Raw genomic sequence first — 13,560 nt, 5'->3', positions numbered from 1 at the left:
GAGCCCCTCATGGATCTCTTCTCAAGCCCCTATGGGGTGAGGAGGCCTGGCCTTGAGCGTCCCAAGGAGCAGGACGAAGAAGTGAGCTTCCTGTCTGCACGTGGAGTCTGCCCAGTGCGGACTCTTCAGAGCCACGGTAACTAACCAGATGCTGTCTTTCTTTTGGAATTTGCAGAAATATTCGTTGCTGCCTTACTTGATTTTAGTACTGAAACAGTTCCTCCTGCAGAGGGACCTGAATGAAGTTTTTACAGGCGGGATTAGCTCGTACAGCCTCATTTTAATGGCCATCAGCTTTCTGCAGGTGAGTATGCTTTGTCTCAGGAACTCTTGACCCTGAGGCTGCCGTGGGTGTCGTTGTTCCCGGTGTTCTGACCGGGCGCTCCTCGGCTTCCAGCTCCTTGCTGTCCCTGCACAGGTCTGTTTTGATGTAGTAGAAACTGACTTCTAATCTTGATGATGAAACTGCTTTGATCAATACTTTTTTCCTTTGCACCTGTTTTTTTTGTGTCTGTTGTAACTGTTAGAGGGTTTATCTCATTTTTATCAATCAGGTATATATTGACCTAACCCTGAAGAACCATTATGTTTAGAAAATTTTCATGCCTTGAAAGACAGTGAAAACCTTTCCTTGGTTCTTGACTGTCATTTATACTGAAAAATTTGTCTCAGAAAAAAAGTCAAGTCTCACACATGGTAAAAAAAAAAAAAAGCTTTTCTCTGAGTGATGAGAAGCCGGTATTTTTTCTTTATCTCTTGCCCATATTTTGTTGAGTAGCATGAAAAAACCTATCAGAAAACCTAGCTGAGTGTTACGTGCTGTGCTGCGCTGATGACCTGTCCTTACGCCGCGTTTTTAACGTAAGGTCTCTGCGTGAATCGAGGCACAATCGTGCCATTTGCACTCGTCAGCCCTCTGCTGTATTCTGGCTGCACGGCGCTGCTGCTCTGCTCTGTCTGTGGTGGTGCTGAGGGTTTTGTGTCGAGACTTGGGCCATTTTTCTTGGCTCCATTGGCACTGCTGATGGTGGAGCGGCTCGCCCTACACCCCGGGGCCTCCTCGGCGCGCCTCTAGAGAGGCCCCGTGAGGGCCCGCGGGCAGGTGGGGCTCTCTCCGCCGTGTCCTTGCTGCGCCTCCCTCACGCTGCCCTTAGAGCCCTTCTGCCCGAGGTGTCAGACCTTTTTGACCTTTTTTTTTGTTTTTAGAACTAAGCATGAGCTGTGTCCTTATTTCCTCCCACTTTCCTGAACTGTCCTGGCAGCCTTGCAGTGTGACTACCGCCCACTCTCCTGGTGCCCGGTTCAGTGACCCTGCGGAGGCCACCGGGGCCTGGGCGGGGCGGCCAGTGTCAGCTCCACCCCCTGGGTGCCCGGCCCTTCCCACCTCCGCACTGTGCCCGCTGCATCGTCTGATCCATGCTGGACTCACAGAGGTCGTGGCTCACTTGCTTGCCCTGGGTAACACTCAGGCAGGAAGACAGAGGAGGGAGAAGGCCAGACAGCAGCAGGACTGCGGCGCTGAGCCTGCGTGAGGTCTCCTGAGCCCGGACACACCTGCAGCCTGGAGGAGCCACGCTTCCTCCATGGACACTGCGCTGTGAGCGCTTTCACCTGCCGTGCTTCTGCCGGGACTTGGACTCGATGGTCTTCTTCCCGACCGTCACTGTCCAGCAGTGCAGGCGGTGCTGTCTGCTTGGTCTGGTGGGATGGCCGCATGCGCCCGCGGGGTGCTGGCAGGACCGGCAAGCTGAATGTTTGGTTTCTTTAAACTTGTTTAAATTCACGGCTCGAGGCCGTCACAGTGGGCCATGCACTGATTCCTGAGCCTTTTAGTGACACTCGGGAGGGTCAGTAGACAGGGGCTCAGCTTCAGAATAAATCCATTAGCTGCTGCAGGAACAGGTGGAGTGGAGCTGAGGCTGAGGCTGATGCTAAGCTGTCTGCCAGGCAGTGAGGTGAGTGCTGTAAATACTGGTGCAGAGCTGGGGACTATTCCCAGTTAGAATCAGCCCTTCATTCATAGCACAGTGATACTCTTCGGTCTCGCACTGCCCCCTGCTGGTTGCACTTGAGAATAACGGAATTAATACAAGAATCGAGAAAACTGCCTCCACCATCTAGGTGACTGAAATGTACAGAATATGGTCCACTCACTCACCAGTATTTGGGAATTTGGGATTAATCAGATGTCTGTGTAGAAATGTGTGGCTTCTGAATTTCATAGGATTGAAGTATAATTTAAAGATTCAGATGAGAAGATTTTCTTCCTCTTGAACACTCTTGGTTGACAAGCGATCCAGGCTCTGCTGGTGCCTCCTGGCTGCCAGGGTGGTGGGTGGACGAGGGCCCCTGACTGCGTCCTGGGCCGGCCGCCTGACCCCGCCGCGTGTGCGGTGTCTCGAGTGCCCAGAATCCATGCAAACTGGGGTGCCTCACTTTCACAGCTGCATCCGAGAATCGACGCCCGGAGAGCGGACGAGAACCTAGGGATGCTGCTCGTGGAATTTTTTGAACTCTACGGAAGAAATTTTAATTACTTGAAAACTGGTATTAGAATAAAAGAAGGAGGTGCCTATATCGCCAAAGAGGAGATCATGAAAGCCATGACCAGCGGGTACAGACCGTCGATGCTGTGCATTGAGGACCCCCTGCTGCCTGGTAAGGACCCTTGCTCTGCACGGGCCCCCAGCTGCAGTCACTGGGCTCCGGCTGCCGATGCCAGCTGGGGAGCATTCACAGGTGCCCAGCCACGGGCAGTCACTGGATCTCATGTAGGGTCCTGCTGCTCTACCAGGGTCAGGGGTGGCACGTCAGAATTCCTTGTTAATACTTCTGAATAACTTACTGTAAAGTTGCAACTTCGTTTACTTTCTGTAATCAGAAAAATGTAGAACGTGTGAATTAAGAAAAAAATTCCATTTTTCCTGAATAGAAATGTATTCCCTGTCCGTCATAAGCCATCTGTTTCCCAGGAGTCCGTCGCACAGGAGAGTGAAGCATGCCATGGCCCGCCCCCCTTCTGTGTGCGCCTCTCCGGGTTCCCACATGTGGGTATTGACATCGAGCGTTGCTTCCCTATTAACTGGGTGTGTGCTCGGTCCTCTTCAGCTCTTTGCGATCCCTCAGACTGCAGCCCACCAGGCTCCCCTGTTCACGGGGTTCTCCAGGCAAGGATACTGGAACGGTTGCCATCTCCTGCTCCAGTTAATTGGATGGCATCACATAATACAGACAGCTTTGCTGCTTGTGGTTTTACTTGACAGTAAACCTGAGACTCCTCTCCTGTGTGTGGAGGGAGGTTCCGGTGTGAGGCTGGCTGCCTTGCAGAGCCTGGCAGGTTAGGGTGTGTTTCCCACACCTTTGCTGACTGTCTTTGAGATCTTTGCCCACCTGATAAGGCCAGGCATGTCCCTTTTCACTTACTGTACTTTTCTCTAATGATGGCTGAGGTTAAACAGATGGTTACTGGTCAGCCCCACAGGTGTTTATGGAGGGTTTATTGGGTGACACACCGCTCTTACTGTGGGTGATAAAATCAGAGGCAGACAGGCGACAGACCAGGTGGTGAGATGGTCAGCTCCGGGTGCAGTGCCCCTTCATGGTTTTTTGTGTGAGCTTGTGCGCTTTGTCCATCCGTCCGCTGCACTGTCTTCCCTGGTTTTGTAAGGTCCTCTGCCATCAGGGAAGCCTTTCTTTGTTGACATGTTGTACTTCTGTCTCTTGCATCTGTATTTGGTATTTTTTAATTGTTTCTGTGTGTGTGTATGTGCTAAGTCATTTCAGTCATGTCTGACTCCTTCTGACTCTATGGACTGTAACCTGCCAGGCCCCTCCATCCATGGGGTTCTCTGGGCAGGAATACTGGAGTGGGTTGCCATGCCCTCCTTCAGGGGATCTTCCTGACCCAGGGATCAAACCCGCATCTCTTTTATCTCCTCTGTTGGCTGACAGGTTGTTTAACACTAGCGCCACCTGGGAAGCCTTTTGTCTGTTGCATTATATTTGGTGTTTTTTTTAGTGTTTAGCTCCTGTATATGTTTTTCAACACCCTTAGATTTATGGTTTTTGTTTTGTGGCTCCTGGGGTATGAAATTTATTTCTTAAAAGTCTTCTGAAACTCTCCTCTGGGGTCTGAGTGGTCTGTGTGGCACTTCCTCAGTGGTGCATCTCCCTCCTCCCAGGACAGGCCTCCAGCCCTGGCGTGTCTGCGTTGGGTCAGCTAAGTGGCCGGCAGTTCCTTTGTCTTCAGAGTTTGCTGAAATGTAATTGAAAAGGAAAACCCGCACAGTTACAGAGCGGCTACATGATTAAACCTGGAAAAGAGAAAATTTTGGTGCTTAAGGATACGTTTCTTAAGAAAAACATGCCAACCTGAACTTGAGGAATGAATTACATGTAAATTGAACTTGGAAAGTCTGCTGTTCCAACCAAGTCCGCTCCTTACCTGGACTCCCCTAGTGACTTCGGTGGCGCTTCATTTTATTTGCTGTCTGCAAATGTGAGAGGTTGCATCTCTGATGATGGCTCTCTGTCTCAGGGAACGACGTGGGCCGGAGCTCCTACGGGGCCATGCAGGTGAAGCAGGTGTTCGACTATGCCTACATCGTCCTCAGCCATGCTGTGTCACCACTCGCCCGGTCCTACCCCAACAGAGACTCGGAAAGGTACCAATCCTGGGGGCCGCGGCCCCTCTCCTTTGTCTTCACGGAGTTTGCCACCCTGTTGTAGGAGAACCTGAGAATTCTGGGAAAGGAATGCCTTTTGGGAGTTCAGGGTGGTCCTGGTGGTCAAGAGGTGAAAGGTTTTCATTTAGAGAGCTAGGATTTTCCCAGGGTATTAGTTTTGAGGAGGTCATTTCTGGCTTTTAAAGCTGTAGAGTGTGATGTTTTCTCTCCGGCTGCCCTCAAGAGGTGGGTGTCCAGCCCTGAGGGACACATCCTGCCCCCAGCCCCCCTCCCTGCACACCTGTCTTTTGTGCCCCGTTTTGAGCACTCACTTTTCTGGTGTACGCTTTTACTGGTGAGAAGTGTTTCTTCCTGACTGCAGATCATGCGCCTGTGGAGGTGGGGCTGGGATGGAGGGAGTAGCTGAGGGGAAGTGAGAGGCAGGGGTGATGACTGTCGCAGGAGGTTGCTGAAGCTGGGCCAGTACCTCCGTCCTCAGAGGTTATGGAGGCCAGCACAGTGGTGGGGGCACAGGGCTCTGTGGCCTCCGTCCCTGGGTGTTTGTGGGCAAAGCTTTGGGCCCGTTCTGGGCACTCAGTCTCCCCCGTGTGGTGGGAAACGGGGCCTCTGTGGTCACTGGGACTGGGGGCGGGCTTCCCTACCTGGCGTGGACTTCAGCGGTCCTTGGTGGACAGATGGAGGTTCCAGGACTTCTGCATCCATGCCCCCACTTTTTCTGTACCGTGTGGGTTTGGGTGCAAACAGCAGAAGTCAGTCGTAAGATTACCTTCGCTTTTCCCACCTTTGCTTTAGCAGAGCTCTGTGTTAGGATGTAAGGCGGCCCCTGGATAGTGTGGCCGGCTCCCCGGCACGCTCTGTGCTGTGCTCACGCCTGCATGCCCTTGCCCTTCCGCAGCACCTTAGGGAGGATCATCAAGGTGACCCAGGAGGTGATCGACTACCGGACGTGGATCAAGGAGAAGTGGGGCGGCAGGGTCCACGCGGCGCCGGACCCCGGTGAGAGGCCACCCTCCCGTGGCTCTGCATGTCCTGACGCGCTCGCGCAGGAGTGTCTGCTTTTAGTAACAAACTGTTCACACTAAGAAAGCAACTCATTTCCTGTAAGAATTTAAAGCTGTAAGGTTCAGGCCAGTGCTGTCCACACATGGCAGTTGTGAAGTTCCCAGGAACTGCGTTGTAAGTGGAAGGAAGCAGGTAAAATTAGTTTTAGTAGTCTGTTTTATTCAACTTCGCACTCAAAATATTATCATCTGAACAGGTAGTCAACATCCAAAGTTACTGAGTTTCTTGTACCATGTCCTCCCAAGTGCTGTGTGTGTTTATACCTAAAATGCATCAGGATCACGGTTTGTGTAATGCAGAGTTGAAACTATACATCCACGTTGTTTCGAACATAGTTAAGTGTGTTCCAATAGCTGAAATGTGACTTAAAATATTAATTGAAATGAAGTGAAATTAGGAATTGGCTTTGTCAGCCTCATGCGCAGTGTTAGAGGCACAGTGGGACCTTGGGCTGAAGTGTGTGATGGCTCATCTTCCTCCCACAGACAACAGGATCAAGATCGCAGAGCGGATGGGTGCGTGCGAGGGGGACCAGCCTCCTCGACGAGACCCTGAGTCTCCCTTCGGCCCACGCCTGACCCTGTCCCTGCCCGGCCCCCAGCTCCGGTCGTCTGGCTCCTCCGCCTCTTCCGTGTCCTCACTCTCCGGCAGCGACATCGTGAGTGGCCCCCTCTGAGCCCTGGGGCTGCTGCGGGTCGTGGTGTACAAACTTACGTGCAGATGAGACCAGCAGTCTGGGCGTCTCAGTTGTGATTCTGTGATGTTCTTCAGTTTTGACCTGACAGGGAGGAGGCTTGGGCAGAGAGGGCAGCTGATCCTGGGACCCCCTGGGGCTCACCCCTGGCTGCTCCTGTTGTTCCGAGGGGCACGAGCCTCAAGTGCAGCCCTCCTCTCGTCCTCCCCCAGGATTCGGACACACCGCCCTGTACAACACCCAGCGTGTACCAGTTCAGCCTTCAGGCGCCCACCCCTCTGCTGGCCAGCCTGCCTGCTGCCCTGCCCATGCCGAGTGGCAAACCTCAGTCCGCCACGTCCAGGACGTTGGTCATGACAACGAATACCCAGGTATGCAGCTGGCTGGGCCCTTCCCAGTGACGGCCTGGGACCAGGTCCGAGGTGCTGTGCATGGTAGGATTGACTGACACGTTAGATTAGAGAGAGAACCCTTAGAAGTTCTTGGAACAGACATGTCTGTCCTGTAGGACATTCTCATCCTTGGTGGGTTGATAGAATGTGGTCCTGTCATTCTACAGAAGTCCGTGTTCTTGAGCTTCACCATATGCTGTGTTTGCACGAGGGGGACTCTGGGTGTCTGAGCCCAGAGCTGGCTCTTGACAAGGTTCACATGGTCTTTCTGCAAGTGATGATGATGCTCAGCAGGTGGCCACCATCCTGGGATGATGCTGAGACTTCCCTTGGTGCTGTCCCTCGGTCGAGAAGGATGCCCCGTCCCTGATTTCCTCAAAGAATCCCGTTGTTTGCACTGTTCTCAGATTCGATACCAACACTGACTTCTCCACGTTATTCACTACATACTCTTATAGAAGAAATTCTATAATGTAATATAATCCTTTTTAAAAAAATTTAGACAAAATTAGTCTAAAAGGTAGATTTTTAGAGGTAATTTTTGGTGTTTTAGATTTGTAGCTTCTTCCCAAATATACATCAACTCATCACATTAATGCACTTCTGAAGTAGAGTCGGCTTTCACAAGCAGCTGTAATCTGAGCAGAAGGTGATGGGGATTCCTGCTTGTCCCCGCGTGTCTCTGCATTGCTGGGCTCCCCACACAGGTGGGGCGTTCTCAGGACACACCCCAGGCTAAGAGGGTGTGGAGGCAGCAGGCGTGGGGTGCGCAGTGGTGGCCATCAGCACAGCGCCGGGAATCTTGCCCTGGCACATTAATAAGCGAGGAACACGGAGGCAGTGTGTGCATGTGGGTGAGAACCGCCACAGACAGAGCTGGCTTTGACGGCTCCTCGGGCCTGGCCCCCCAGAGCCGTGTGCAGGCGCTGCCCGCGCTGCTTCTCCCGGGTGGCGTCAGGACCACGCGCTGCCTGTGGTCCCTCTGTCACCTGCGCAGATAGGGAGGCAGAAGGTAAGGCCACTCAAGTTTTTCTTTTCTTGTTTAAAAAAAGCATGTTTATTTATTTTACTTGGCTGGCCTGGGTCTTAGTTGTGGCATGTGGGACCTAGCTCCCTGACCAAGGATTGAACCTGGGCCCCCTATATTGGGAGCGTGGAGTTTGAGCCACTGGGCAACCCGGGAAGTCGTCATTCAAGGTTTAAGACAAAAAGCTCAAAGCCCACTTTGTCATTTTATCGCCAAACTGCAAATGTCACTTCCAGTGGAGTCACTGAGGGAAATCCCACTTGTAAACCTTCACGTGCACAGTCTCTTGAGTGCCCCACTTGTGGTGAAGTCTCCCTCATCAGGATGCAGTGGAGACTTAACAGCCAGGGCACGAAGCTGTCAGAGACCCCAGGATTGCGCTCTTCTCTGCACCCCTGGGGGCACAGAGCCCCCACTGAAGAGAGGTCCTGGGTGGGAGGAAGCGTGAGGAAGGGGTGCCTTCCTCGAGGCCAGCTCCTGTCACAGCTGTTGCTCAGGAGACCACAGCTACCCTTCTGAGGCCTCGGGGGCGAATGCGGACAGTTCTAAGGTGAGAGCAGCGAGGGTCTGGGAAAGCGGGGGGGCTCCCGAGCCGGCACCTCTGCCCTGATGGGAGGTGGTGCGGGATGGGAGCGGGCGGGGGGTCGTCCGTCTGCAGGCCTTCAGTCCGCCTGGCCTGGGGCCTCTCGTGCTGCTCGGCGCAGGGTGCTACCTGGAGACCCAGGGGACAGTTTCTCTGATAACTGTAGTCCTCTTGAAGTTTTTGGTCACCAAAACCTTATGGCTTGGGTGACTGGACATCCTTCACATTGCCATTGTGCTTCCAAGCAGACTGTTGTGAGGTTGTAGTCAGACAGACTGAGGGGCCTGTTGTGAGGCTGCAGGCAGACACAGACTGAGGGGCCTGTTGTGAGGCTGCAGGCAGACACAGACTGAGGGGCCTGTTGTGAGGCTGCAGGCAGACACAGACTGAGGGGCCTGTTGTGAGGCTGCAGGCAGACACAGACCGAGGGGCCTGTTGTGAGGCTGCAGGCAGACACAGACTGAGGGGCCTGTTGTGAGGCTGCAGGCAGACACAGACTGAGGGGCCTGTTGTGAGGCTGCAGGCAGACACAGACCGAGGGGCCTGTTGTGAGGCTGCAGGCAGACACAGACTGAGGGGCCTGTTGTGAGGCTGCAGGCAGACACACTGAGGAGCCGGTTGTGAGGCTGCAGGCAGACACACTGAGGAGCCGGTTGTGAGCACCCTTCTTGGGGCTCCTGGTAAGAGCTCTGTCGCGCGGGCACTCACGCCGTCTCTGGTCCTTTCCCCCAGACCAGGTTTACTATTCCTGCCCCGACGCTCGGCGTGGCCCCCGTGCCCTGTAGACAGGCAGGCGTCGAAGCCGCCCCGGCGCTGAAGGCTGTCCACCATGTGTCCTCCCCAGCCATCCCTTCTGCGTCCCCCAACCCACTCTCCAGCCCCCACCTGTATCACAAGGTACGGCCCCGGGGCCCAGGCGCTGGTTCCCCCCCACCCCCGCACGCTGGCGGCCAGCCCGCCCTGAGCACCTGCTCTGCCCCAGAGGGAGTCCACACACGTTCTTTGTTCTCCAGGGGCAGTTTGATCATTCAGCTTCATGTTTGCTTTCCCTGTAACAAGCAAAGCTTTATAAGTGTTAAATTATTTTAAAATTTAGTCTAGTTTAATTCACCTGTAAGCCATCTTTTTTTTTTAATTGAATTTGTTAGCATAAAAGTTCAAAGTGAAGAATATCTAACTCCCATTTTTCTGTTAATTCGCACGGTAAGCTTTGGTTCTCAGGAAGCAAACGATGAAGCAGGAATGATGACGCCGCACACGGCGTCGCCCCTCCTACCACTGCACTGCCCCCGCTCTTGCTGCAGGCGCCCTGGGCGGGGGGCCGGCTGCACTGGGCTGGGCTTTCTGGCACCCGGGGCCCTGGGGGGCGTGGGTCCACTGCCGTGGGGCCGCTCTGAGTCTTCCCTACACGTTAGAAACACAGTTCAGAAAAAAGGCCGGGAGGTTGGGAAGAGCCATGGCCAGGGTCCAGGCTCTTGGCCCACGGTGGGGGCGCGGGGCTGCGGTGGGCGTCCGTCCAGGCCGGCCTCGAGCCACGTCCCTCTGGGTCTCCTCAGCAGCACAGCGGCATGAAGCTGTCCATGAAGGGCTCCCACGGCCACGGCCAGGGCGGCAGCTACGGCTCGGTGGGCACTGGCGGTGTGCGGCCTCCCGTGGGCAACCGGGGCCACCACCAGTACAACCGCACTGGCTGGAGGAGGAAAAAACACGCGCACACGAGGGACAGCCTGCCCGTCAGCCTCAGCAGGTAATGCTCCGGCGGCTGCCGGCCCGCCTCGCAGACGGCAGGGGCGGCCGCGGGGCCTGGCCCAGAGACCAGGCCCGGCCGGCCACGCTGCATGCCCCGTGTGTGGTCACGTCCTCGAGAGCAGCTCCCTGTGTCGTCTGTGAAGCCTTAGACGTGGACGCTGTCTGCTGCCGCCCAGGCACTGCCTGCAAGGCTGGAGCGGGTCTGCGCGGGACCCGGGGGCCGGCGGGGTCGGGCCGCCTCTCGGCCCCGTGCTGCCCTGCGGGTTGGGTACTTTCATTTCACGTTGTCGGAGCAGCGGAGTGCGAACCCGAGTATTTGTTGGGAGGTCATCATTGTTTTACTGCCCTCACATTTTGTTTTGAATTTCAGAACTGTTTTTCTATGTAAATATTGAAAACTTATGATTTGTGCAATAACTCAGATATTTTTTATTTAATTTCATATTTTCACATAAGTTATATTGAAGGGAGGAGGGAATTTTTTTAAACAAGCTTAGATCCTTTCCCGAGTTGCATTTTCTAAGTTGGGTTCATCGTGTTGGCTGGTTGATGAGCGTCGTTGTGAACACCACAAATGAGGGGCTTGGGTTATTTTTATGTTCCTTCTTCAGGTCAGACGTGAGGCCTCTTAGCCTGCGGTGAAGGAGCCGAGTCCCCCAGTGGGCTCCCCGAGGGGTTCGGCTCCTAAACATTCTGACCAGCTGCCCGCCGGCTCTGCCGTCCGGCCTGTCTGTGGTCCTGCTCTGACCTCGGAGTTTTAATGTTTTGGGTTTGGTTCTTTTAAACTGTAGACAACAGACCCAGCATTTAAAGTGCCAGAGTATAACTTTCTACAGGGAAAAAATGTTGTCACATGGCAAGATCTTAAACAAGCGTGAACCGTGAAACGCTGCAGTTTTAGTCACGCAGCCTGTCATGACGGGTCTGGCGAGCACAGACAATGGTACCCAGTTTTAGGAATGTGGAGAAAGGAGTTATGTTGATTCCATTGTGGAATCTGTAGCGGTATGCATTCGTTCTGTTAAGAGCAACTATAGGAGAAGTACTTGAGCTGCTTGGCGCGCCGTGGGGGGGTTTTAACACATCGCAGGAGAGCACAGTCCAGTGTCGGGCCCGAGCGGCCGGCACCCGACCCGAGAAGCATCCTATGCAAGTGTGTTCTGCCACGACAACCACTGTCTCTGTTACCCATCCCGAACACTGACGCAGCCACCCTGCCTCACCCTGAGTTTCCTGAGCGCCGCAGGTGTCCCGGGAGGTGGGCGCCTCTCCTAGGTTGTCCGGCTCCCATTTTTAAGACAGGGTTCTGACCTTGCTACACTACAGGCGGGATGGTCTTTGAAGTCCACTAGTGAGAAACGGGACAGGAAGCTTACTGCTGTGACCCGGGGTGTGCAGAAGCGGGGCGTCCTTGAGGGCTCTGAGCGCCACACACCCCGCCGTGTCCGCGGGCCCCGGAAGACAGGCCCGGCCCGCCTGTGCGGAGAGGGGCTGACGTGCCTGTGGGCTCCCTGGGGGCGCCCGAGCCGAGTAGCACAGTTTGTCTGCGGTTCGTGATGATCCAAGGTTATCAAAAATATTTAAAGATATTTAAATTGTGAACCTATTGATAAAGAATTATTTATAAAAACTGATACGTAGGCCTGTACTAATCTCTCCGCATTAGCAATATTGACTGTAACCCTCCACTAAAGAAACACGGCGGGGACTGGGAGCACCGCGGGTGGGCCCGGGACGCAGTCCCAGACTGGGGCGCCAGGCTCCAGCCCACACGGTGAACGAATGAATTGGCCTGGCTCCCTGTGGCCACACACCGCAGGCTGACAACAAGATATATCATGTTTCGATTTTTTTTGTGCGTGGACAACAATGTGGAAGCTAAAATTGACATATTTTTATGTAAAGTTTTTCTATTCTTTGATTTTTAATAAACTTTGGAAACCAGGTGGTGGCTGTGTAATTTGTGTGTGTGCCTTTTCCTTTCAAGGCGGGGGCGGGCTGCCCTCTGCGGGTTTCGTTCTTGCCTTGGCCAAGGCCGGACAGCCAGTGATCATGTTGTCATTGGTTCATGAACTTGGAACCTGGTGAGGTTGCAGGCTGGGCATGGGAGAGTGAGCCCTGTCCTAGGCTAGGTGACAGGATGCGTCGGAGCCGTTTATTGACGCTCTTCGTGTGTCGTTTCTGACAAGCCGATGTCACATGGCGCTTAACTTCCCATCAGAATCCTTTGTTCCACCTCTCTCTTGGGCCAGCATTATACGACTTCAAAATAGCGCGTTTGAAACCACCGAAAATCATAGCATGGCTTAAAATGTAGCTTACATTTAGATTAGAATGTATAAGGAAATTTATGAAAATTCCCACTCCCCTGAGTTACTGAGCCGCTGGGCTCAGCCGCAAGGCCTCTAGCCAGATGCCCCAGAGCCGCCGTGTGTGGAGCCCGGCGCTGTGGGGCTGGTGCTGTGGGCTCGGCGTGCCTTCACGTCCTTCCCCAGGAGGCTTCTTGCGAAGACGCCCTGACCGGAGCCTGCAGGTGCCAGGCCTGGCTCCTCAGGGACCCCCATTGCCAGGAGGTCGCAGAAAGCCTCCGAGGGCAGCTGACGGCCCACGACCTCAGCGAAGAAGGGAGCCGGGGCTGGGGGTGCAGAGTGTGTGCCAAGCCGCTGGAGTCGTGTCCCACTCCGTGTGACCCCACTAGGCTCCTCTGCTGGGGGCCCTCTCCGGGCGAGAACACGAGATGATGGGTGCATTTTTCTGAGCAGAGAGCCTGGGGTGGCCTTGGGCCAGGACTTGAGTGGCCTGGGGGGGCTGGGTGTGTTGGGGACCCAGGAGGCGGCCTGGGTGGGGTGCAGGAGCTGGCTGGAGGGGCAGAAGGAGGGCCCCCCTGACCCTGTGGCCACCTCTGGAGGGCGGGCTGGAGGAGGGCGTTGGGTGGTCCAGCTGAGAGGACCGCTGCTGGGTTTAGGATCTAGGGATGGCCCGCAGGTGGAGCTGTAGGGCCACCTGGAAGACTCGGGGGCAGAAGTGGGTCTTTGCCCACAGCACTCTGCACCAGCTTGGACAGCGGGATTCCAGATGCCCGAGGCCTCCGGAGGGGGCAGGGGCTCAGTAGGTAAGCCATGCTGGGAGCCTGGGGGGTGGGCTGTAGAGACTGTGGTCTCCTCAAGTGTGAGCTGGGCCTCGGGGGGGCTCAGGGACAGCGAGAGGGTGCCAGTGCTGTGCGGCGGGGCCCTGCGTCCTACTGGGACGTGGCATGCGGCGTCAGCTGTCTGGAGGGGCCCCTCAGCCTGCCGCCCCCACGGCCCAGCTCCGCGGCCTCAGTTTGACCCTCTGTCGGCTCACCTCGTTGTCTCGGGCCGGTCAGCACA

The 13,560-nt window shown here is 55.0% G+C and overlaps 1 protein-coding gene across 2 annotated transcripts in view; it reads left to right on the top strand.

The window, feature by feature from the left end:
• The window catches only part of TENT4A (terminal nucleotidyltransferase 4A), a 41,348-nt gene extending 29,211 nt beyond the window's left edge, over positions 1 to 12,137 (top strand). The window contains exons 6-13 of one of the 2 annotated variants that reach the window (XM_061129352.1): positions 176 to 304; positions 2,445 to 2,658; positions 4,538 to 4,664; positions 5,581 to 5,681; positions 6,233 to 6,405; positions 6,654 to 6,812; positions 9,176 to 9,340; positions 10,003 to 12,137. In XM_061129352.1, coding sequence (XP_060985335.1) covers positions 176 to 304; positions 2,445 to 2,658; positions 4,538 to 4,664; positions 5,581 to 5,681; positions 6,233 to 6,405; positions 6,654 to 6,812; positions 9,176 to 9,340; positions 10,003 to 10,194 — 1,260 coding nt within the window. In that variant the 3' untranslated portion in view covers positions 10,195 to 12,137. Of the gene's footprint in view, positions 1 to 175; positions 305 to 2,444; positions 2,659 to 4,537; positions 4,665 to 5,580; positions 5,682 to 6,232; positions 6,406 to 6,653; positions 6,813 to 9,175; positions 9,341 to 9,999 lie in introns of both variants that reach the window. The other variant, XM_061129351.1, reaches the window with a different exon arrangement.
• Positions 12,138 to 13,560: the final 1,423 nt, after the last annotated feature.

The sequence above is a fragment of the Dama dama genome, chromosome 25 (assembly GCF_033118175.1).
Source record: "Dama dama isolate Ldn47 chromosome 25, ASM3311817v1, whole genome shotgun sequence".
Lineage (NCBI taxonomy): Eukaryota > Metazoa > Chordata > Mammalia > Artiodactyla > Cervidae > Dama > Dama dama.
Note: the sequence above shows the minus strand (reverse complement) of the source record. Positions and strands in the feature narration are given on the sequence as shown.